Raw genomic sequence first — 25601 nt, forward strand, 5'->3', positions numbered from 1 at the left:
CCTCAGGTTGATTAAAAATCAGTATGCCATGACGAAGGGACGAGGAAGGTCCCGAAACGCGTAGCAGTGTTTCTCCATTCGTATATGCTTGCCATCTAATTGGAATGCTGTAAACTTTTAAAATGGAAAAATAAAAGTTATATTTTACTTACCTGGTGACGCTGGATCCTTCTACTATCAGACACAGTGTTTTTATGTTTGTATCCCCCCTCGGTCTCCGATTATTATACTCTAATGTCCCTTAGTGGCCCCTGCACACAGTATTATCCCCCATAGTGTCCCCTGCATATTTTTCAGACCCCAGAGTATAATAATTGGAGACCCGGGGAATAAAAACATTAAAAAAAACCAGTTGCTTACCAGTTCCCCAGCTCCTATGCTGTCGGCCGCTGCTCTCGTCCTTCTTTAATGACGTCTGACGTCGCATGACCCGGGAAACAGGCCGGGTTCATGTGATGTCAGAGACGTCAGACAAGTATGAAGGAGGCCTGGCAGGATCGTGGAGAGGTAAGTAACAGTACTTTTTACGTTCCCTTACCTCTCCTGGTCCGCCGATCATTATACTCGGGGGTCTGCAAAGGCTGAGTGTGAACTCAGCCTTAAGGAAACGCCAGTGGTTAACCTATAGTTATAGTTGAAGCAGAAAATCAGCAGAGGAAACCTCTACAAACTTTCTTTTGCCGATGCAGTTGCCGATGCAGTTTTTCCAAGAGCATTTTTTTGCTGCGAGATGCTACGTGGGGCCTTAACCTAAAATAGTTTTCTCTCTCCATTATAGTCATACTGTATTTATTTTGTATTATGATATCATGTGTGGGGTTAGAACCTGTGATGTGGGTGTGGTGATTGTGTATTATATTTTTTAAGTAATTTTACTTAAATTTTTTTTTTTTTTTTTTTCTATTTTTTTTTTTTTTTTTTTTTCACATTGTGTCCCCCTAAGGTCATAACAGAATAGGAGACATTTGGGGACATTTTAACGGTATTTTTGTTTGGTGGGCGGCTGATTTCCCCTGTATCTGTGGCTGATTTAGCCCAAGTTACAGGAATAACGCAGCCTCTTGCCTGAAACTGCAGAGCTGAGTGAGTTATTCCACAAATCTGTGCCAATCACTGACCTGAGCCTCTTAGTAATTCTGGTGAATCGTGCACCTATCGGAGAATCCATAAAGATTGGCAGAAGACTTGCCAGATTCTCCCCAATGTGTACGATTATTTTAACCTTCTTTATGCACATAATACACAGTGGGATAGCAGCAGTAGCGGCTGCCACAGAGCCTGGCACATTAGGGGCCTGGCAGGGCCCTGTTGATTTTTTTTTTTTTTAATACACCGCTACCTACTGGAGTAATCCGAACAGGTAAGGGACCCTATTTACTTACCGATCCTTGCTCCTGCTCACAGCCGCCTGGGAAGCGGAGCCAACTGTGAGCAGGAGCAGGGATTGGTAAATGAGACTACAGCGAACTCCGACAAACACTGCTATCATCATAGTCCAGGGTCTTGTAAGATCCCAGAGTATAATGATTAGAGACCCAGGGGAGGTGTGGGAATATAAAAAAAACCCACTATTACTTACCTCTCCTGCATTCTGGCAGTCTTCGGGCCACTTTAGTCGTGACACCAGCCTGGCTTGGCCCATGTGACGTCTGTATCAACATTGAAGAGGGCTGAAAGCAGCAAGGAGTGAGCTGGAGCTCAGGACAGGTAAGTAACAGTAGGTTTTGTATTTGTATCCTCCCTTGGGTCTCAGATCATTATACTCTGGGGACTGAAAAGACCCCGGAGTATAATAATAGTTCATAGGTGGTCCACAATGGGGCATAATACTGTGTGTGAAGGGTCCACTATGGGGCATAATACTGTATGTAGGGGGCATTATGGGGCATAATATTGTGTGCAGGGGCTACGGTGGGAGATTATACTGTGTGGAGGGGCCACTATGGGACATTATACTGTTTGGAGGCCACTTTGGGACATTATATGTGTGTAAATAGGGTGTTATACTATGTGGGGACCAGGAAAGGGGGCACTATGTTGTGGAGGGGGGCCCCAAAGCAAAGGTTTGCTGGGGGCCACAGTCTTTGCTAGTTTTCGTACTGATAATACACAGTGATATCACTTTACAAGGATAATTCACACAGTGATGTATCAGTACAGAGATAACACATTCACAGTGATATCACTTTACAAGAATAATTCACATAATAGTGTTACTGTACAGGGTGAAATCTGCCTCAAAACCAGCACCAAATTCCATCATGTGATGTCTCCCTCATGACTCTCAGCAAGAGGCGGTCTGGTTGGTATGAAATAAGTGGAGGTGAATGGCTTACCAGTTATATATCCCGCTGTGCTCCAATTATCAATACTGGTGGTCATATTACCTGACAGCTTAAATTTCTATTTTTCCACTCCATTGTGCAAACCCAACCCCTAACCCCTGATAAACCTAAAGCACAAAGGTAAAGTGTAGAATCTACTTTGTCAAGGATTGATCACAGGGAAAGTGTATAGGGGTAGATAGTGGGGAAGATTCATTATGATGGTTTGAGAGGGAACAAACTAAGTCTTAAGCAAAAAAAAAAAAAGAAGTAACTTTTGCTTTGTGCTGCCCTCATAGAGCCCATGGATGGTGGTGTGGCATGGTCTGTGGGCTAGGTTTATTATAATTTATTCCAGTTTACTGGCTTAAATTATTTCTGAAATCTACACCAGCTATGAAGTGGCGTAGATTTCTGTACAGGTGCACACAGGGCCGCACCTCTAATGAGGCAAGGTGAGATGGCGGCCTCAGGCAGCACTCTGGAGGGGGCGGCAGCCGCGGCAATTAGATTTTTTTAAACTTTTTTTTTCTAAACTAGCGCAGGAGAGGGCCGTCACTCCGCCTGCGTTGATACGTGACATCTGGGACATTACCATACAGGCCCCAAGCCTGCTAGGATTAACATCGGATCCCGGAGAGGTGAGTAAAACTGTTTATTATGTTCCCTCACCTCCCCTGGGTCTCTGATTATTATACTCTGATTATTATACTTGAGGCCCGACTGCAGAGCATGCCTTGAAGTTTGAAGCCAGCGCCGGAAGAAGATGCAGGGAGTGTCTGTTCCGGGTGAAGATAGAGGCGGCACTGGAGAGTACTCTTGCAGCATTGGGGACGCCCCCAGTGCTGTTTGAGCGCTGGGGACCGCCCTCAGTGCTGCAAGAGAACTAATTTGCATACAGAAGAAAACCCGGGATTTCTACCGAACAACGGCGCGGAGAAGACATCTAAAGGTAGGAGACAAATAGCCTTTCTTAAGGCTATTCCTACGTGTTAGGGAGAAACATTTTTTAATTTTAATGAATGAATCCCTTTAAGGAATGATTTTTTTTGCCTTTTGGCCGGCAAAAAAACCCCAAAAAACTGCATCTCGTCTTGCAATAAAAGAGACCATACACCATTTTGTACACAGAATTATAAAAAAAAATTTATGGTGTCACAATATGACGATGCAACAAAATTTTAGATTTTCCAAATTTTTTAATTTGTTTAAAGTTATTAAAAAAAAATGTAGTTTTGCTATTGCTTTGATGTGAGTAACCTGTAGAATATATGCATTGTGTTATTTCCACTGGACAGTGCACACCATTAAAACAAAACCAGAAAGAAAATCGTTCATCCGTGTTTTGTGCCCAAATTTACCACATTTCAATTTTTTTTTCAGCTTCTCATGGCGTTGATCAGAAAATTAAATAGTGCCATTAGAAAGTGTAATTTGTCCTGCAAAAAAAAGCCATCATACAACTGTGAATGTAAAAATAAAAAAGCTATGGCTTTTGGAAGGAAGGAAGTAAAAGACGAAAACACAAAAGTTAAAAATGTCATGGTCCTGAACCCGTTAAACTGTGTGGGGGGCACTGCTGGGGGTATTTAGCAATAAATTAGCATTGTATAGAATATACACTATGGGACATTATATTGTTTGGAGAGGTGACTATGGGACATTATACTATGTGGAAGGCTACTAATGTGACATACTGTATGGAGGCCTCTATTGAACATTATACTGTGTGAAGGGACCACTAAGGGACATTATACTGTGTGGAGTGGAACTATGGGATATTATAATGTGTAGGGTCATTATGGGACATTATACTGTGTGGGGGCCACTATGGGTGATTATACTGTGAGATGGGACCACTGTGGAACAATATACTGCTGGAGTACCCACTAAAGGATATTATACTGTGTGCAGGGGCCACTATGAGACATTATACTGTGTGCAGGGGCAAACTATGGGGCAATAATACTGTGTGGAGAGTCCTCTATGGCACATTACACCGTGTACAGGGCTGCTATTGGACATTATTGTGTCACAGCAATCTTAGCCTTGAAGGGGTAGACAAGCTTTCTAAACAGACTGGGACCCATTGTACCCTTAATCCATTTAAACAGGTAAGGGCTTGTTCACATCAGCGTTCTCTCTGTAGTTCAGGTTTCCATTTCCTGCCTAAAACAGAGGCAGGAGACAGAAACCTGCAGGAGGCTTTCTCACCCATTCATTTGAATGGGTGAGAAAGTTGTCCGGCCGTGAGCGGCAGTGAGCGTTTTGCGCTCTCCGCCGCGAAACCGGGTTTTATAATCCGGACACAGAGTCGTACATGCAGTACTCTGTGTCCGGATAAAAAAATCCGGTTTCGCGGCAGAGAGCATAAAACGCTCACCGCCGCTCACGGTCGGACCCGGTCTGAGCTTTCCGACTTCTGGCATGCAGAAGACGGAAAGCTCAGAACGGACAGGTGAACGCAGGTGTGAACCTAGCGTAAGTATGCTGTTTTTTTTTCTTTTATACCCCACAAGTTGCTTCAGCTCTGTCCTGGGGAGCCCCCTGGACCCAGTACAGGTGGTGGGTGACAGACGGATACTGTCCGTGGTGAGCTCCATGCGAGAGTACAAATCCCACCCCATGTATGAGACCCTGATGGGACTTGGCAGCACTGTAAGTGACCGTCTGCTTCACCCCAAGTGTGAGAAGGAGCTATCGCAGGTCCTTCCTTCCAACCGTGACCAGGCTGTATAATCTACATCAGACCAAGTGAAGATCACTCCGCACAGAAAATTGAATGACTATGAAGTCGTCCTTCTTTCTTCTTCTGTTCCTAAGCTGCTATGTACTCCTAGTATATCTTCTCTTCTCAGCTTATGTGTGTCTACGTCTGTAATATATTACCGTGTATTATCCTGTATCTTTATTACTAGGCTGCTGTAACATACTGAAATTTCCCCACTGTGGGACTATTAAAGGATTATTTTATCTTAAATCCTTGCATTGAATATCACTGTGCAAATCTGACTTTTTCATTGGGTGGTTTCAGTTTGAAAGAACAGACACCCAACACATCTCATTATAGTTAATGGGGTACATTGGGTTCTGTATGTGAGTGCTGTTGTAGCGGTCCCAACTATTAGAGGATCAGAACAACAGATAGGCTGATGTTGCTGTGACCCTCCTCACACCTCATCTGGATACTGGGAATTTTTTGTTTCCACTTAGGCTGTATTCACACTATGCACGGTTTGTTTTTTGGACTAGTGATTGCCAAAAATCATGGAAGCAGCTTATTGTTCTCCCTCATGACTCTGGATATTGCCATGATTTATAATATTAGTATTTATCCCATGACTATCCCTTTTGAAAAACCGCAGATAACCCCATCCCTCCACGCTCTTTCACACTGTTCAAAATCGCTGACCTCAGCGGCGCCGCTGGTGTAGTGGTATCATGCAAGATTCCCATTCTTGCGACCCGGGTTCGATTCCCGGGCGGCGCACTCCGTTTTTCTTCCGTATTTTAGCTTAAAAATCACATATCACGTCTTTATTGTTATTGACGCCTTTATATATGTTCCTATTACCGATTATGCCCCGTTATTTGGATGTAAACCCTAACCCGCTGCTTTCTATTCTGCTTTGACCGCACACAGGCGTTTAGCTGGGACAGTCTTTTCCGGTGTCCTAGCTGTGCGCATGCGTCGTCCTTTGTGACCGCCATCTTGTGGTGACGGTTTCTCTTGCATTGTTCCAGGCCGGGGCGGTGGAGTGCGGCAGGTAGCGGGTGGACAGAGCGGCAGATAACGGTGCCCGGTGCTGTCATTGCCGCCTTACACCTCCGACTGTTCACCGGTCCAGATCGGATAACCCAATCGACTAACTTTCCCGCCGGGTCCCTTAGGACAGAGAGGGACCCGGAGCCTGGAGCTATGGAGGACGAGATGCCCAGGACCCTGTGAGTTCCTAAGGCCTCAGCACCTTGTCTTACCAGATGTTACCGCTCATTGTCCTGGGGCGCAATAAAGGCCGCGCAGGGCAGAGATTATAATGGGGGCTGCGGGGAATATACGTGAGGGGAGCATTGGGCCTCGGATCGGCGAACACTTAAATAAAGCATGTGACCATAGCAACCAATCAGCTGGCTGCTTTCATTGTGTAAACTCAGGCTGGTAGATATAAGCTGGCAGCTGATTGGTTCTTCTGGGTTACTGCTCCATCCTTTGTCTGTGCCAGCTGTGCTACGTGCTAAGCAGTGTCTTGTAGTGTTAGGCCCCATGCACAATAGAAAGTCGGGCACAGCTATAGCTGCATACACACATCCGCATTATTTGTAGCTATATGTCTATGCTCTATACAAGGACCGCAGATTATGAAGCGTGTGCTTTCTCTTCTGTTTGCATTTGTGGCACAGACCATTGTAGGGGATCATACTACAGCCTTATTATGGATGGCATACTGGCATGGGGGGAGGCACAGAGAACCATTACGGCCATTTGCATGTAGCCTTGGGTATGATGTATATAGGAGGGTCTGATGATTATTCATAGCACATTGATAGGATATATCCGTATTGGTGGCTGCTCTTCTGTTTATACCACCAAAATCTCTAAACAGGAGCGACTAAGGGACTGTATTTTATTTAATGTAAAATGGTGCAGTGATGGCGAGGGAATCTTTGTCTATAGATCTGTCCTTAAGCCCAATGTCGCATTCCCTTAATATCACATTGTACAGCTGTATCTTAGTCCCATTTATGATCACAGCTCAGTCCCATCCACTTAATGTCACATTGTACAGCAGTATCTTATTCCCATTCCAGTGATTGGGGCTGAGCTGCAGTACCAAGCACAGCTCTTATAATATGTACAGCACTGAGCGAAATATTAAGGGAAGATGCCTCAGTGTTTATGTGATCTCAACCAATTGATATATAGGGGTACCGGGTGTTAGACCACCCCACCATTCATATGTAAGGAAACCCATTGGTATGATAGGTCATCAGTATTAGATCTGTGGGGGGTCCTGGTGTTGGAGCCCCACTGATCAGGAACAGTAACGCTAGGTTGAGCAACATTTTTTTGCTTTACAGGCCAGTGCTGTCAGGTTCATTCATCATGTGGCCTGTTTACAGCTCTGTTTAATCCAAGTGACTTGTCCTGAGCTGCAATACCAGCTACTGCATAATATACAGCACTGTGCTTGGGATCCAGTAAAGAGTCAGCATTGCCCTGATTAGCATTCTGGTCACTTCAAACAGCTGATCTGTGGGGGTGTTATTTATTATGCTTACTTATATAGCACCATCATATTCCGCAGCGCTTTACAGACATTGACAGTCACTGTCCCATATAGGGCTCACAATCTAAATATGTTGGGTGTTTTAACATAATATATTGATCACCTATCACGAGGAAAGATCATCAATATATAAATCCTGGAAAACCCCCTTTAGGCTAAAGTCCCACATTGCGGAAACTCAACTTTTTTTAGTTGCGGTTTTTTGAGCAAAAGCCAGGAGTGGATGGAGCAGAAGGGAGAAGTATAAGAAGTTCCTATATATTTCTCATTCCTTTTGAAGTCACTCCTGACTTTGGCTCAAAAAACCGCTACAAAATATGCAACAAAAAAAAAAGCTGTGTTTCTGCAACGTGGGGCCTTAGGCCGGGTTCACACGATGTATTCTGGTACGTAATGTGGTACGTAGTTGCCGCGGGAGCTTTTGTGGACCGTATACGCTCCCATTGATTTCAATGGGAGCCGGGACCGTATACGCGGCGCTATTTTGTGGCCGTGATTTTGCGGCGGCCGCAAAATAGCTCCGCGTATACGGTCCCGGCTCCCATTGAAATCAATGGGAGCGTATATGGCCCACAAAAGCTCCCACGGCGTCTACGTGCCACATTACGTGCCAAAATACATCATGTGAACCCAGCCTTGGGGTCAGTGCAGACAGTTTTTTCACGCTGATTTTGACGCTGAAACCACCTCAAAATCAGCCTCTAAAAAAGCCTACCAATAGAACTGTTTTGGGAGGCTTTCTTTTGAGGCGGATTCAGCATCAAAATCAGCGCTAAAACTCTGTGTGCACTGACCCTTATTCTAAGGCCCCACATTGCGATAAAGCATAGACAATGTTTTCCCAAAAACTAGAGGTAAAAGTCTAGTTACTTGGGGGTTTGTGCATTGGGAAAGGAGGGATCAGCCTGTTTTTAGAATTATTTGTGTCCCAGTGAACATCTTGTCACCACTTTCAGCATAGTGGGACCCCCGTCTAGAATGAAGAGCCCAATTGTCAGCATATTCATAAGGATATCAATCTTCCTTGGGTTCTTGTATGTTTCTGTTTATTCCCTTAGTTATAGTTACACCTGTATGGCTTCCATCTTTCTTTTTCCTTCTTGTAATCCTTCTGTATATGTAAAGTTCCTGGTGCCCTGATCAGGAGACCTCCTTTGGGTACCCTAGCAATGTCTTACTAAGGATTTCTAGATGTTCTTGAGGGCCTGTTTAGAGGCATGAGGTGGACCCTCTGCCTCAGATACATCTGTGTTTTTCAGCCCTCTGACCTCCCCCCCCCCCTGCATAAGGTCGAAGTTCTTCTGTGGAATCTACTTGTTTTTTTTTTCTGCTCTCTTGTGATCTCAGGGCAGAATCCGCCTTAAAATCAGCACAAGTTCCACTGTGTGAACAAAGACCTTTAGAGCTCGTTCACACGTGAGCAAAGGGGAGGTTTTTGACAGCGGATTTCGCGTCAAAAACCTCCCCTTTACAATGGTGGTCTATGCAGACCGCCGGGCTTCTGCGGCGGGCTGCTGCTAGCGGAGAAAAGAAGCGACATGTCCTTTCTTCAGGCGGCCCCCGGCAGCACCCTCCTATGTCGGCTCATTCATTTGAGCCGACAGCAGAGGGGAAAGCCGCGACCGCGATGGTTGCAGCAGGCGGGTTATGACCAGAGAGAGACGCGGCTTGCCGCATCTCTCTCGGTGTCAAAACCCACGCGGGCAGTTCACGTGTGAACTAGCCCTTAGGCTGAGGCCCCACATTGCGGAAACGCAGCTTCTTTTGTTGCAGATTTTGCTGCAGTTTTTTGAGCCAAAGTCAAGAATGGCTTACAACAGGAATGAGCAATATATAGGAAATTCTTATACTTCTTCCTTCTACTCAGCTAGGCCTGAGTTTGTTGGGGTGATCCAACCAACTAAGGTATATGGGGGTCTCTTGGTCCTCTGATGCCTGCAGATGTGGAGGAGTGGGAGGGATCTCAACAGGCTCGATCCTTTGTTGTAAACATTACATCTCTGCCATTAGCTCTTCCTGTAGAGAACGTGTACATGTATATGAGGGACTTAAGTGAATAGGTACTGGTATTTTCTTGAAAAAGGGATGGGCTGACCGATTACTTAAGTGTATGGTAAGATTAAAGGGGTGGTTCAATTTTAGGTAAAAGTGTCTGGAGGCAGGGTTTGTTTTTTAATAAAAACTATAGTACTTGCCTTCTGAATCACCCGCTCCTCGTTTTCTCTGCTGCAGCACTGGTAAAAGTCTTTATTGTAGCGTCTTCCAATCCACAGATAGCAAGCAGCATACAGCCTAATACCATGCAGTACGTATAGACCTGTAGCAATGCCATCCATGCCCATATTATAATATATATATATATATATATATATATAAGTATACTTGCTTATATATGTCGCATCAGGCTCTTCTGTGTTCCTCTGGTACTCTCAGTACCTGCAAAGATCTTCTGCTGAGGACGTACACCCCAGCTACACTGCACAGGCGCCAGACTGAAGCTATGTTGTACTCCTTTCTTCACTGAAGACCTGCACAATGAGAATAGACGCTAGGAAAGTATAACAGGTTTTTATTCCGGGCATGGATGGAATTAAGAAGGCACTAATCCCTTGGTCTATAAGGACCTGTGGATGGTTTAGTGTCCCAAATCATCCTGACAGGTTCCCTTTATGACTATAAGGGGAGGCAGTATATTGATCATAATTCTCAAAATAGATGGCTAGCCAAGAAGGGCATACACTATAAAAAAAAAAAAAAAAACCCGCAGGATCCATTACTTACTTGGTGAATCCATGACTGTCCCACACACCTCAGTCTCTGCTTTAATTGGCTGCAGCAATGATGTGCCCATGTACCCCATATGTGAGAGATTTGGGCGCATCATTACAGCAGCCAAACAAACAATTAAAAAATACTTGAATTTTTGGGGGGCAGCCTTCGGGTTCTGGTGAGTTCTACTTTGTCTACCTGGCAGTTTTAGGCAATGTTCACTCGGAGGAGTTTGCTGCGGATTCGGGGGCAGATTCCTCCCAGAATCTGCCCCCCCATTGTTTTGAATGGGAGGCAGAGATCACGGCAGAATGTAGGAAAAAGAAGCGTCCTACTTGATCTTGCCACGGATTCTGCCCACGGGGTCCACGGCTCGAGACTCTCTCCTGATTAGGCCCATTCATCTGGAACTAATGAGGAGCGGGAAGCAGTGACTGGACTTAACCACATGTCGTGACAGAATGCTGATGTACTGCATCGGCATCCCATTGAGGATAGACCGCAGCGAATATGGCGGCGGAAAATTAAGAGAATTTCTCTTCATTTTCTGCCATATTTAATTATATATATATATATATATATATATATATATATATATATATATATACTGTAAAAACTGTAACATTCACTGTGTGAATAAGGGGGGAGATAGAAGATCAGTAATGATAATATATAGAGATGAGTGAACACTGTTTGGATCAGCCGATCCGAACAGCACGCTCCCATAGAAATGAATGGAAGCACCTGTGACGCTGACTTTGCCGGCGGCCGGCTGGCATCACAGGTGCTTCCATTCATTTCTATGGGAGCGTGCTGTTCGGATCGGCTGATCCAAACAGTGTTCGCTCATCTCTAATAATATATAACATACTATTTTTACCTGACATTATCTATTGGAACTGGCTTATTTATTAGAAGGTCGGCCTAACCTGCAGAAATTGGTGGGATGAGCGAGTATATTCGATCGAATACTTCCCCTGCATAGTTATTGATGTAAAAAAAGCAACAGGGAAGGTGGGAGGGGCAGTACAAATTTGATGCCCCTCCCACCTTCCGTGTTGCTTTTTTACACCTATAGCTATGCAGAGGAGGTATTCGATCGCATATACTCGCTCATCTCTATTGAGCAGACTTTACTCTAGTGTGTATGGCCTTTATCTCCTGTTATCTGGTGGCCCTGGCCTGGAGTGGCCTCACTATTTTCATGGATCTGTTTGTCTGTCAGAGTGATAAATGTCTCTGTGCTCAAAGCTTGTACGTTTTCTCGGCTTTGCTATTCTGCTGGCTGTATTGACACATGACTATCCATTGTTTAAATGGTTTCTTTATGGATTATCTTTGTTTTTTTCTAGTTATGTAGGGAACCTGTCCAGGGATGTTACCGAAGCTCTGATTCTCCAAGTGTTTAGCCAGATCGGTCCATGCAAAAGCTGCAAGATGATTATGGATGTAAGTGTCTAATGGTTTTCTTCATAGGCAAGCTAAAAGGAAGGTGAAGAAATGACAATGAATGTGTTTATGTGGATGGGTTCCTTTAGTAGTGAATAAATCCTGCTATTCTGCCATATCTCCATTTACATGCTGCTTGTGTATTGTTACCTGTAGGAATGTGATTTTTTTTTTTTTTTGCCTAAAATCTAAATTCTTTTCAAGCCTGTTGACAATTCTTGATTTTACCAACAATTTTCTTGTTTATGCTGCAACAAAAGAACAGTTCAGTAAGAATCTAAAATAATCTAATTTGAACTTTTTTTAAAAAATGACAAATCAGGTGAATTCAGCTAATTGTAAGGGTAAGTTCACACTGGGTTTTTTGGTCGCCTCAGGTTCTGGTCCAGAATATGGATATTTGCGACTGGATGCCGTTGCAGTGTATCGGCATCCAGTTGCGCTCTCCACTCCGGAGTAGGCCAAAATTAATGGGCCTAGTCAGGAGGGAGTGTCTTCAGGCGGAGCACCTCGCTTCTATTCCTGGAAAAAAAGAGCTGACTGGCTCCCATTGATTTCAATGAGAGCCGTCTTTTTGGCCAGGATTTTGAGGCGGATACGATCAAAAACCCAGTGGGAACTTACCCTAAGGGGTTAAGAGTCATTGTACTAAACATTGTCTATAGTACACATGACATTGTATAATCATGTGATGCCTCTTTTAACTCCAGGGAATTAACAGAGAGTTTGAGGATCTGGTGTTTGAGAGTGTTTTTCTTTAATGTGGTTTTTTTTCTGTTTGTTTTTCTCTTCCAGACTGCTGGTAATGATCCATACTGTTTTGTGGAGTTTTTTGAACACCGCCATGCTGCTGCGTCCCTAGCTGCTATGAACGGTCGCAAAATAATGGGCAAGGTACATTGATTTATGTTTCTACTATAGATGCAACACACCAATTGCCAACAATGCCTTTGCAATACGTCTACTCAGTGTATGTTGGAGGGATTTATTTCACTGCAGACACATTTATATAATATTAGTGCTCTATAAATGCAATAATAATGTTAATAACATAATTTAATAAATATATATACACACATATACACCAGTATATATAATTTTTTTTTTTTTTTATCATTCACAAGTATACTTCAACATATACTGAAAATGTACTGAGCGTATACACGCACACTGCTTGATATACTAACTCATTTTTCGATGATCCACATGTTCTCTTTTTATTTCTTCCTATAGGAAGTGAAGGTCAACTGGGCAACCACTCCTAGCAGCCAGAAGAAAGACGCCAACAGTAAGTTTCCCCCTTCACCTCTCTCTGCCATCCATTATTACCATAGCAAGTAAAAGTAACTGCCATATATTAGTTCACAACTTTTTTGATAATCATTAGCTCAGCGTTTCTCAACCCATGTATTACTGTACGTAGCATCAGTCCTGTTTAGTCATTTCCTGTTTCATTGACCTTCATAAATTGGTGCTTTTACATAAAATAGAATGAAATAAGAAGTAAAGGAGCAGATTTTGGAGGGTTGAGAACCGTTGCCGTAGATGACTTGTTTTCCTCTGTTTGCTATAATATATTTAAGAACAAATCTAATCTTTGTCATCAGGTAGTTCCGTTGTCAGCACACTGCGTTCTCAAGGTAATTGTGTCTTCTTACAGATAAAAATTCAATCTCTTTCGGGTGACCAGCAAAAGTCAGGCTCTTCCTTCCCACTCCTCTCTTCTGCCATCACCCACCCGAGCTGCTTACTTCCTTTTCAGTTACTTTGGCAGCAGCGGGATGAAGGACCCAGCAAGTCCTTAAACCCTAGCTAACCTCTACTGTCCTGTAATAACTTTGGTGTCTCTGGAGTAACTCTCTTCATATAGTGCCATGGTACAACGCAGTTGTGGAGCTACTTTTATAAAGTATAGGTCTTCACATGCACCTGTAACCTGTTGAGGCTATGGTGTGCTGTAAGGAACCAAAAAGCCCTCCTCTACTATAGAGGAGCCATTCCAAATTCATCAAAGTATTTCCTTGTTGCAGAAGGTATTTACATGAGAATAGTCATCTAGAATTTTGGAAAAATGAAGTTAGGGCTTTTACAACTAGTCACCTCACCAACCCAAAGCTGATTTCCAGTTGCAACCTAAGTGTATCACTAGAATAGGGGGCTCAAGTAGGAGGTTTGAGGAAAGTGGTAGCTGAGCATGCTCCCTACAGCTCCATTTAATGTCTGTGAGCCTTATGGAGACAGCTGAGTACTGTACTCAGTGCCATAGGCCCTTAATAGGACAGTGGATGAGCATGTGCGGTGCCACTCCATGTAAATACCTCCTCATTGCAGTCCTCCATTGAGGACTCATAGCAAACTTGGGACCTCCATTGTAGTGATCAGTTTAGTGGTTCCCAGTGATCAGATACTTATCCAATACAGCCACATATTCAGGCACTACAAGTTGTAATAATTATATATTAATATAGTTGTATACATACACACAATGTGTTAATGGTATACTGATATGTAACAACTAAACAGAATCCCAAAGGGACACTGTTTTGGACTGAAGTTCAATGACTTTCCTAGCTTAATCTATAGTATGTTTACACTGTGCAATTTGTAGTGGAATTTGAGGTGGTCTTTCCTCTGAATATCGTCTCCAAAAATGTGCCCGACATGGCAAAGAAAAAGACCATCTGCAAGGAGTTTGTATGTTCTTCCCGTGTTTGTGTAGATTTCCATCCCATACTCCAAAGACATACTGATAGGGAAAAATGTACATTGTGATCCCTATATGGGGCTCATAATCTACATTAAAAAATGTGCCTGACTTGTGTCCTGCTCAGCCTAGCCACACTTTCTGCAACTAAGTCACTGCGGCGCGAGGCCTTACGCTTGACTTGCCCCATTGTATATGAGGGTAATGACTTGTGCAAACCTGTGGGAGAACGCCGAGGCTTGGCTTCAGTTTTCTGCAGCAGAAGAGGATTTTAAGACAAAAGACTGCCTCAAATTCCTTTTTGAAATGACACAGTGTGAACATTCTCCTGCGCTCTAAAGTCGATGTGAAAGGATCATTAACCTTATATTTTCTAGGGTGATAACAACTAGAAATAGAGATCAGTTGTCATGTTCATGCCTTCTGTTTCAAGGTGCATCCCTTGAGCTATTCTACTTCATGACGGCTCTTACAGCACTATTACGTTTCAATGACTTTTTAGCTGCTACTAGACCATAACCTCTAATCTGTGAACCTCCAGCCCCTTTAGCTGTATGAATTACCTAGCGCAGCCGGGTTCTGCCACTGCGTATATCTTTTTATGACCAAGCACAAACCTGTGGGGCCTTGCTAGCCCTATCCCTTTCTCATCCTCTCTCGTTCTCTCTGTAACAACATGTGTTGGGGCTTTGGTTAGTCAAGAGTGATAAAACGGCTATCTAATTTGGGGCTAATATTTTGCTATTGTGAATTTTCCTACTGGCGCCATTAAATCTGTCATATTGTATTATTGAGAGCTCAGATGCCTAGATGTGTGATTTGTCAGATTTGTAAATGTGAAACTATTGTTTTCCCCTTTCACCCTGTTCCCATCTCCTTCTCCCCAACAAGATCATTTCCATGTTTTTGTTGGTGATTTGAGCCCAGAGATAACAACCGATGACATAAAAGCTGCCTTTGGACCTTTTGGGAGAATATCGTAAGTAAAAAAAAATTACTAATAAAAAATACCCCAACCCCACAGCCTCTTCAGCCTTTGCTGTGTTTCTTGAATCTCCTTGTAGCTCCATACTGCGTTCTCCAAACCTCTCTTACGATATTTTTTCACTATTGCATTTTTATTTTCTTACTGTTAACTGGCTTTTAATATTTAATTTCTCAAAATTTACAGCTGGCCACAGACCAAAAAGGGGGTTAACGCATTGACCTGAGAATTCAGTTAACAGGCCACGTATGCCCTTTTTTTTAATTCCTATTTTTTTTACATATATATATATCATTTTTCCTATTTTCCGTTTTATTTTTATTTCCATTGAGTAATTTTAGATTGTGTTTGCGATGACCAGGATGAAAAAAAAAAAAAACAAAACTTGCATGGTTTAACTTTTTCACAGCTGGCGTGGTCTGCAGAGCACAGTTGTTGCAGGTCTCTTCTGCACTGAAAGAGTTAAAATACATATCAGTCATTGAAACTCCAGAGGTGTCCAACCTTAGGCAAATAGGATAAAAGACCTGATTTTTCAGCCGCTTGCTTTTTAGCCCATGCTTGATGTGGAAGTAGCCATGTTGTGAGTGGGATCAGCTGTAGTATGTGTTAATGTGTTTCAGTCTTTAAACCTGGTTAATTTGCATGTACACCTGATTCCGTGTCATCTACCCCCTCCCCCTCTCGCTTTACATAGAGACCATAGTCTTAGCTTCCACACAGAGAGATATAAGAGGACCGCTTTCCAATTTTTTTTTTATTTGCTGACGCTTCCTCCTTTTGGCTTTGTAATAAAAGATGGAAGGGTAATGTAGGGGGGCACTGTGTGGTCTGTTGTGATTTTGCTTCCCTTTTATCTGTACACGTCTCTGCTGTCTGGATTTCCTCGGTAAAGTAGGTGTCTTTTTATTTCAGAGATGCACGGGTAGTGAAGGATATGACAACCGGGAAATCTAAAGGCTATGGATTTGTATCTTTCTTCAACAAATGGGTACGTTTTTTTCTAAGATGTATTTCCAGCGGAATGAGAGCCTTGGAAGAAAGTCGTAGTTACCCTCTTTTGTTTCTCCTCAGGACGCAGAAAACGCAATTACACAGATGGGAGGGCAGTGGCTCGGTGGTCGACAGATCAGAACTAACTGGGCCACAAGAAAACCACCAGCTCCAAAGAGCACTTATGAATGTAGGCATACAAAGTGTTGGTCTATGGGGAAAGGGATGAAAGGGGAAAACTGTGCCCCTACTGCCACCTACTGGAAAGTAGCTACCCTATCTTCCAAAGATATAAGCCAAACCAGAAGCTATATTCCAGTGTGTGGCGCTAGAGCAGGGGTAGGGAACCTTCGGCTCTCCAGCTGCTGTGAAACTACAACTCCCAGCATGCTCCATTCACGTCAATGAGAGTTCCAAGAACAGCAGAGCAAGTAAGCATGCTGGGAATTGTAGTTTTGCAACAGCTGGAGAGCCATACGTTCCCTACCCCTGCGCTAGAGGCACAGCTCAGCTTCTTCTATCAAGGAGAGCCCATTTGCATACCTTTTCTCAAAACATATGGTCTTTGTCTCCCTACCCCAATATGGCAGTCCATTTGAGAAGTCACAGAACCCGTTCTCACTTCTTCAGTCTCACCTTGCCTCATGTTCAAATTGAGAGTGGAGAAATGCATCTGCACTGCTCAGGCAACTTTACGATGCCATGGAAGTTTCATGTGCTGCTTCGATTAAAGAGGTTTTCCCCAAAAAATTTTGGTCTTATCATTAGGATAGGCCATCAATATTTGCTTATTGGGGAGCTGACACCTTGGTCTCATACGAGTCATCTGTTCTTGACTGCTGTCTCCTCCAGTAGTATCCATTCTATCAAGTAGATGGCTCCGTACATTGTATAGTGGGGTTTACTGCAGATCTGCCCACACTGAAGCGAACGGGAGCTGAGCTGTGATGGTGCGGTTTGACTACTATTCTATGTATGGAGCCATCTTCTTCTGATCCATACACTGTGTAGTATCATACTGACCCCGGCAGCAGTCCTGATCAGTGCTAGGGGCCTTGTTTCTTCCCCTCACCAATTGCATATATAGATAGCCAGTAATATTGATAGACCATCAAAAAAACATAACATTTTGGAAAACTGAATATTGTACACTCGCTGAGGCAGCTATCCGGTGCAGTTCTTTATACCCATTAGAAAGACACCTTAAAATCAGATTCTGAAAAAATTGGTGCCATATCCTTGAAGTTATCCAAGGGAACAAATGCTTGCGCAGGATTGAATGCAGGAATGATCATGATGTGTATTTTGCATCAAAATCTTTAATTGCAGATTTCGTCCTGGATTCTTTGCTTTGGCAAAGATTTCACACTGTTTGTAGGAGGGGGGGGATATCCATCATTCTCTTTTCTGACGTAGAGAGATGATGATATGGTGCAAATTTGTCAGTTTGACCCTTTCTTGCACCAAACATGTTAGTGGGGATACCTCGGCATATAACTCCAGTTTTTTTAAAGAAATTTTCTTATATTGAGCATTGCAAAGGGGTTGTACAAGGACATTCTCCTGCTGATCTAATTTTGCACATTTTTTTTGCATCTATGTTTCCTATTGTGCATGTAGCTAAATACCATTCTTGTATTCCATAGCAATTATTACATTAAAAGTTATCTCTGCTTCCCTTTCAGCCAACACAAAACAGTTGTCCTATGAAGAAGTGGTGAACCAGTCCAGTCCCAGCAACTGTACTGTGTACTGTGGAGGCGTTACATCCGGGTTAACAGGTATGTTCCCTCATTTCGTTCCCGGTACGATTCCTGTGTAAGAAGTCTATGTATCTAACCTTGTTTCCTTGCTCTAGAGCAACTCATGCGTCAGACTTTCTCTCCTTTCGGCCAAATAATGGAAGTCCGTGTCTTCCCAGATAAAGGGTACTCATTTGTGAGGTAAGTTCACACCAAGCTTTAAGTTAATAAGCAAATTTGATCCCCCTTCCCATTTTTTAGTCAAATACAAGTTCTACTGTTTTGATAGCATTTATTATTATTATTAATGTTTTGGTTTTTTGTTTTGGTTTTTTTTAACTGCTCATTTTTTTTACTGGAAAATATCAGCACTTTACATAGAAGTTAATTTAACAACTGGTATTTATTTTGTGCCTATAGGTTTAGTGCTCATGAAAGTGCAGCTCATGCCATAGTCAGTGTGAATGGCACTACTATTGAAGGTCACGTGGTGAAATGTTACTGGGGCAAAGAGACACCGGACATGCTAAATACTGTGCAACAGGTAAGAGGTGGAGAAGCCTTCGTTCTTTGTTTTCTAGCAAATCAGTGAACACCATGGATGATGTGGTAATATAAGGGGCTTGCACGGTGGGTCCTCACACTGTAGTACCTGACTGTCAGACTGAGGCATTGGTGTGCTTACTAACATAATGTGGCAGCTCTGCTGTGTCATGGCAAAAATACACGTCAGAAAAATCCCTCAGGGGTCTGCCATGGTTACCACTGCAAATCAACACGCCAGTTATCACTGTTCACTGGTGTGTTTCCAGCACAGAAACTGTACCAAGATACGTCACATTGTCATGTTGTGTTATTGTTTAATGTGTATCAATCAAGTCATGAGGCCCACTTATATAAAGACCACTGCAACATGTGGATTTACAGGCAACATAGACTTGGATGTCGCAACTACAACTGGCACGTGACATGTCTGCGATGTGACTGTTTGTACAGCCAGGTTGATGCACTAAACAAACAAACAAAAAAAAGGACATGCTGTCTGTTTTCTAGGTGTCAGATCAGTGTGCTGCATTTTACATTTCTCATCATTTATGTATTGACTTTTAATGTTTTCTTGTGCCTGCAGCAAAGCCAAATTAGCTTTCCTCCTCCCTATGGACAGTGGGGGCAGTGGTATGGAGGTGCCCAGCAAATAGGCCAGTATATGCCAAATGGTTGGCAGGTACCCGCATATGGAGTATATGGCCAAGCATGGAATCAGCAGGGATTTAGGTAAGTGTCTAATATAATCTGTACACGGCTGCTGTGTTCTTACTCTGCCCTGCAGGAACCATCTAGTATCTCTTCTGCCAGGAGGGATGGGACTTAGTGCTATGAACCTCCAGCTTTATACATTCACCACTGGTTAGTACTGCTTTCCAGAAGCCCCTAGTGTTAAGAGTAGGTGATAACACAACGCTAGTGTCTGGGCTGTTTTTCTAGTCGATCCAGCAAGATCTATTATATGCAGTATATAGGTTATGTGTATTTGTGTGTGTAATATATACAATTTTCTTAAGTTTATATATAATAATCACACACATATTTGGATGATAATCGGAACAAAACTCAGGACAAGTCCTATACCTATCTGTTTAGCGGCACATGTACACATCTTATTCTGTTGGTTTTCCTACAAGTTGACTTGAAACGTTTAATTTCAATAAGGAATAAACGGTAAAGGGTTTTTGCAGGCTTTGTCCAAGATGAAAATATATTTTTTTATATTATGATGGTGAACCCCCCCCCCCCAAAAAAAAACAAAAAAAAACTTACCTGCCTCTGTGTCCTCCGGGGCCTCCCTGCTTGGACCAGCCCTGCTGCTCTGCTGTGTTTTGTTTTTTTGTTTTTTTTGCTGGAAGTCCTTACCGGCTGTGACAGCCCGTGTCCCTTTCTTTAGGCCGCTGATTGACCCCAGTGGTCATGTTACTGCTGAGGCCAATCAGCTGTCTAAGTAAAGGAAATAGAACGTTATAGGCAGTCACTCACATGTGGCGGGGACCTCCACCACAAGAAAAAATCCGGGGTACACTGGAGACAGATGTGTGTAGAATTTTATTTCAATTTATTTATTTATTCGACCTTGCCTGGTCTAAAATAAATAAAAATATACATATCCTGGACAACACCGCTTTTTAATAATTAACCTATCCTTAGCATTGGTCATCAGTTGAAGATTGTCAGGGGTTCGACTTCCTGGACCTGGCAGGTTCGCTGTTTGAAGAGAACACAGTTTTTGAACAATGCCACTGTCTTGTTACTGAAAACCAAGTAACATTGTACATAGCGTTGTACATTGTATAGCAGCTGTGATCAGTATCGCAGTTCTACCACTTTCTCTCAAATGGGATTGGCTGCAAACAGGTCATGTGATGAACTTGACATCATCATGGCTTGTGAAGTGGAAACTATGCTGAAGGAGTGCCCTGACTGCTTTGTAGGCACTTTGGTGGGGTTCTTGGGTGTTGGATCCTCATTGATCTTCAAGGATAGGTCATCAATTGAATGGTAAGGCTTGTGAACTACTTCAGTTAAAGATGGAAACAGCACTTTCTATCTAACCTCGTGGCCACTGAGGCCTCTATTTGTACATCTTCGTTTGGGGAGTCCGCTTGGTGACCCAACGAATGGAAACCTTTTCGCATTAAAAAGCGGTTACCTGGGAAACTTTTGAACCCCATAGACTATGATGGGATCCGTGTGGTTTCTGCATGAAACATCCGGGGGGGGGGAGTCCTACAAGCAGTACTATTCTCTCTGCATGTTTAGTGCGGAAATTGAGTGGAAACCACACAGACCCTATTATAGTCTATGGGGTCCGCAGGTTTCCTGAAGGTAACAGCTTTTTAATGAGTGTGTATAGGTTTCCGTTTGGTAGGTCCCCAAGCGGACTCCCTGAACGCAGATGTGACCTGGGTCCAAGACTGCAACAGTGATGTGGTTAGATTACACATCATGAGCTTCAGCTCAGTGAGAGGCCAGCGAGGAGCCCCAGAGCTGCAGGGGACTACAAGGATGACTATGGTTGGTTTTTATTATCTTTGTGTTGTTTTCATGCTTGCCAACCAGATCTACTCATCTCTGGTAACATGCTCTTGAGGGAAACCAAAAAGTCATTTGGTTTTTATAGACAAAATCAACACTTTTTCTTTTAAGACCAGCTTTTACGGATCAGGGCCATTGTTCCTCAAAGGTGTGTGCGTTATACCTTGACCCTTATGTAAAATCTCTTTAATATTCACAGTCAAACACCTTCATCTGCAACCGCATGGATGGGACCAAATTACGGCGTGCAACCTACCCCCGGGCAGAACGGAACCTTGATCACAAACCAAACAGGCTATCGTATGGCTGGATACCAAACACAATGAGAGGAAGGACTCCAAACGCATTTGTTTACTTTGATACCATTCTATAATCATGTCAGTGCAGATGTCAGAAAAAAGAATATTTATTAAAACAGCAGAAAGTAACATTTTTTTAATCATGACATTATCATCCACTCGATTAAGACACAAACTACAAAAAAAAAAAAAAAAAAAATACTAGAGATGCTGGATGTTTGCCAATTTTTGCCTTCCTTTTTTTCATTATTTTAATTTTTTTTACATGTATATGTAACTGTTACTTAACCCTTCTCTCTCCTCGGAAGAGAACAGCCAAGCCTTGCTAGCCAGATCTTTTTGGCAGTAAAAGGGTTAAGATCCTTTTGAAATAATAATAATTAAAAAAAAAAAAAAATACAATGCAGGGATCACTGCCATTTTGGGCAGCAAATTGCACAAAGTCTATTTTTTTTTTCTTTTTTTCTTTCACTGAAGTAGTGTGCAGTTTTAGAGTGCATTCCTAGTATGATTTGAGATGTATTATAAATTTAACTGTAAAAAAAACAAAAAAATTTGTGACGCTGTGTTTGTGAAGGTTATGGTTTTTTTTTTTCTTCCCTTCAAATGAAGCCTTCGATATGAAAAAACAAAACAAAAACCCTTTCATATTGTTCAGATTGTATACACTGTCTCAAATTCTTAACCCCTTCTATGTTTACATTCATGTGAATATTGACCATTTTAAATTTTTTGTTTTTTGTTTCGCCTTCTAAAGTTTGTTGAATGAACGGGGAGGGGCTTCGATCACTCTCCGATCGAACATGCAAAACTTTTTTCATTAGGAAAACAAAAATGTGACCTGATCTGAGCCTGTATGTGAAAACCAATATCTCCGATGGTTCTAATTCCATATGTTTTTGTCCTTTTTTTTTTTTTTTTTTTTAAAAAAAAATCTTTTTTTTTTTTTTTGTTTGTTTTTTTCTGTAAAGAAGGTGCCTAGGAAAAAATCCTCACTGGATTTATTTCTCAAGGATTTTTATCTTCTGTGATAAACAAAAAGTTATTTGGGAACGGACGGGAAGTATTATATTCCTGTGCAATTAAATGATTTAAAGAAAAAAAAAGTGACATTCTTAATGAACACGCGTGTATTATGTTGTATTGGTCCTGGGCTTTTGGGAATGTCAATATACATTGTTTTAGGTCAGTTTATTGTGTTGGTGTGGGAAGCCTTGGCGTTATGCCTCTGTTTAGTGCCTTAACTGTATATAGAGATTAGTTTTTCTCTCTGATGCCTAAGGCCGGGTTCACACAGGGTTGTTTGGTCCGGAACCTGAGGCAGAGGCCGCCTTAGGTTCTGGTCCAAAATATGGGTAGTTGCGACTGGATGCCGGTGCACTGCACCACACCACACTCCGCTCCGGATTAGGCCCAAATGAGTGGGTCTAGTCGGGAGGGAGTGTCTTCAGGCGGATGTCGCGAGGCGACTCCGCCTGAAGAATGAGCATGCCCGTTCCTTTTTCCGGGAGACGGAACAAACAGCTCCCAGAAAAAAAGAACTGACCGGCTCCCATTGATTTCAATGGTAGCCATCTCTTTGGTCAGGATTTTGAGGCAGATACGGCCTGTGTGAACTCAGCCTAAGGCTACATGTGGGTGATGGTTTACATGTATGAGTCTGTGAAAGAACAGCACAAATGGCACATGGATAATATTCATGTGCTGTCCAGGCCTTTTACTAACCCATACATTTTAATGAATTGGCCTGGACTGCAAAACGGACAGAAATAGGACCTGTCTTGAGTTTTGCATCCAAGCACACAGCCACCACATATTTCTGTAGTAATAAGGGTAAGTTCACAAGGAGTTTTTTTGGTCAGGTTTTTGAGGCCATATTCGCCTCAAAATCCTGACCAAAAAGACGGCTCCTATTGAAATCAATGGGAGCATTTTCCGGGAGCCGTTTCTTCTGCCTCCCAGAAAAAGAAGCGAGGTCCCAAATCACGAGGCAAAACGGCTTAAAGACTCTCCCTCCTTCAGACTAGGCCCATTCATTGGGCCTAATCCAGAGCGAGAGCGCGGCTGGATGCCGATGCAGTGGACTGGCTTTCAGTCGCAGCGACCCGTCTTTTGGACCGGAACCTGAGGTGGCCTCCGCTTCAGATTCCGGTCAAAAAAACTCCACGTGAACTTACCCTAACAGTTGGGGGTCAACGTGCATCTTCAGCTACAATCATCATATCTTCCTGTTACTGTGGAGGGTACCCCCTCATAAATTAGGCGCACCCTTTGCAGGACAATGTACCTGCCGTAAAAACTATAACAGCTCACATCTGGTGTAGGTGTATTCCATTGGAGGATCATTTAGTCAGTACATTTACTAGAGAAGACCTTATGTGTTTCATTAAATGTTTCAAGCCCATATTATGTAAGATTTTTGTTACAGGATGTTTCTGGTGGCTTGAAATGAAGAAAATATAAAGTAAATAAAATAGAGTGAGATAGATATATGGATATAAGCTCACCAACCCCTGATGCCGCTATGGGACTTACCCCGTGCACTACTTTCAGTTTATTTCATTCTGACCATTTGAAACTTATACACTCTCAGCCAAGTGTGCATGTGTATGGTGAGGTTGGGAAGAATAGCCGTCAGCAGAACTTTCTTGGGTATGGCGTATGTACCCAATATCACCAGGAGGGCCTAGCCTAGTAATTCCAGTTTGGCACAGCTTTACACTAACTGCAATGCAATGGTTTTATGATCACATGCTGGGTTACTCTAAGGTAGGGTTCACATTACCTTTGGATTCCAGTCAGAAGGTGTCTGTTTAAAAAAAACAAAAAACAAAACCCTGACACCTATCATAATGGACAGTAAGTGATGGCTATCAGTTACTGTTATATGTCCGTTTTTCAAATGGACAGAAAAGTCCTGCATGTAGGAGGTTTTTTTGTCCGCTTGAAAAAACGACATGGTTGTAAACGGACACAAAAGAACACAAGATAAAATCCCATTGAAATGAACGGAAATTGTAAACGGATCAGCTAGTGTCCATTGCTAAAATCTTGTACGGACAATAGCTGTGGACACCAACGGTAGTGTGAACGCCCCCTTAAAGAGGTTTTTCAGGGACTACTATTCTACTCTCCTTTTAGGAGTCCTTCATGCTAAACCTCAAGGTCCTAGGCTGGTTCTGACTGCAGGGTCACGTGATTAGAACCACCCTCGGGCCTCTGCCATTTTTGCAGGTGACTGACTACTATAGTCTGCCATATTGCCCAGTATAGGAGGTGTAGTGACCGGAGTACTGGTTCTGATCATGTCAGGAATCCAGGTCACCAGTCAGAAATCTCCAGGTCCAGGATAAAAAAAATTAAAAATCCCTGGACAATCCCCTTTTAAAATCAAGAGTCATTTGACCTATTAGTATAACAAAGGCTTCTAGTTACTGGTGACCATAATATATCCTACATGGTATTACACATATTTTATTCTAGTGTAGAGGGCTAAGGCTGGGTTCACAACTGCACCTCTGTGTGTTACTCTACCACCATCATCTTCGGACGATTCTCGCTGATTATTTTATTATAGGCACCTGTCAACAGGTGGACAAGGGTAATGGCTATAACAAGAACTGAATTATTAGGCGTAATGCCATACGGTAACTTTGGCTGCAACTCCCATAACATGACTGCTGAAGATTTCTGTCACCCTAAATAACATAGTGACCCAGAGGATGCTGTGACTGAGACTTGTGGTTGCAAAAAAAAACAAAAAAAACCCCTCAGGGTCACAATACTACTCCATATCCTTATAGTAGTGAAGGAGACAAAGGCGCCATGTAGCCCTATCCTAGTTAGAGGAGTAGGTCAGAGCATGCCCACTATGGTAGGTCTTAAGGGGGTTCAACCAAAGTTGGTTGAAGAAAGGACAACTGCTGTACGGGCAACAAGGTCATAGGTGCTGATGACTTAT

The 25601-nt window shown here is 42.8% G+C and overlaps 1 protein-coding gene and 1 non-coding gene across 3 annotated transcripts; both read left to right on the forward strand.

The window, feature by feature from the left end:
* Positions 1–5743: 5743 nt before the first annotated feature.
* Positions 5744–5814, forward strand: TRNAG-CCC (transfer RNA glycine (anticodon CCC)). The gene has a single exon. It is a non-coding gene; the product is annotated as a tRNA-Gly (tRNA).
* Positions 5815–6034: 220 nt separating this feature from the next.
* On the forward strand, positions 6035–22740 carry TIA1 (TIA1 cytotoxic granule associated RNA binding protein). 2 transcript variants are annotated; one of them, XM_075273049.1, is made up of 13 exons: positions 6035–6269; positions 11734–11830; positions 12626–12724; positions 13064–13118; positions 13438–13470; positions 15426–15513; positions 16435–16510; positions 16594–16702; positions 18198–18293; positions 18371–18455; positions 18675–18798; positions 19384–19529; positions 21541–22740. In XM_075273049.1, exons 1-13 carry the CDS (start codon positions 6244–6246, stop codon positions 21665–21667), a joined length of 1161 nt encoding a protein of 386 aa, XP_075129150.1. In that variant the 5' UTR covers positions 6035–6243; the 3' UTR covers positions 21668–22740. The 2 variants fall into 2 exon arrangements, with proteins under 2 accessions (XP_075129150.1, XP_075129151.1); XM_075273050.1 differs by lacking the exon at positions 13438–13470.
* Positions 22741–25601: the final 2861 nt, after the last annotated feature.

This window comes from Leptodactylus fuscus, chromosome 5 (genome assembly GCF_031893055.1).
Source record: "Leptodactylus fuscus isolate aLepFus1 chromosome 5, aLepFus1.hap2, whole genome shotgun sequence".
NCBI lineage: Eukaryota > Metazoa > Chordata > Amphibia > Anura > Leptodactylidae > Leptodactylus > Leptodactylus fuscus.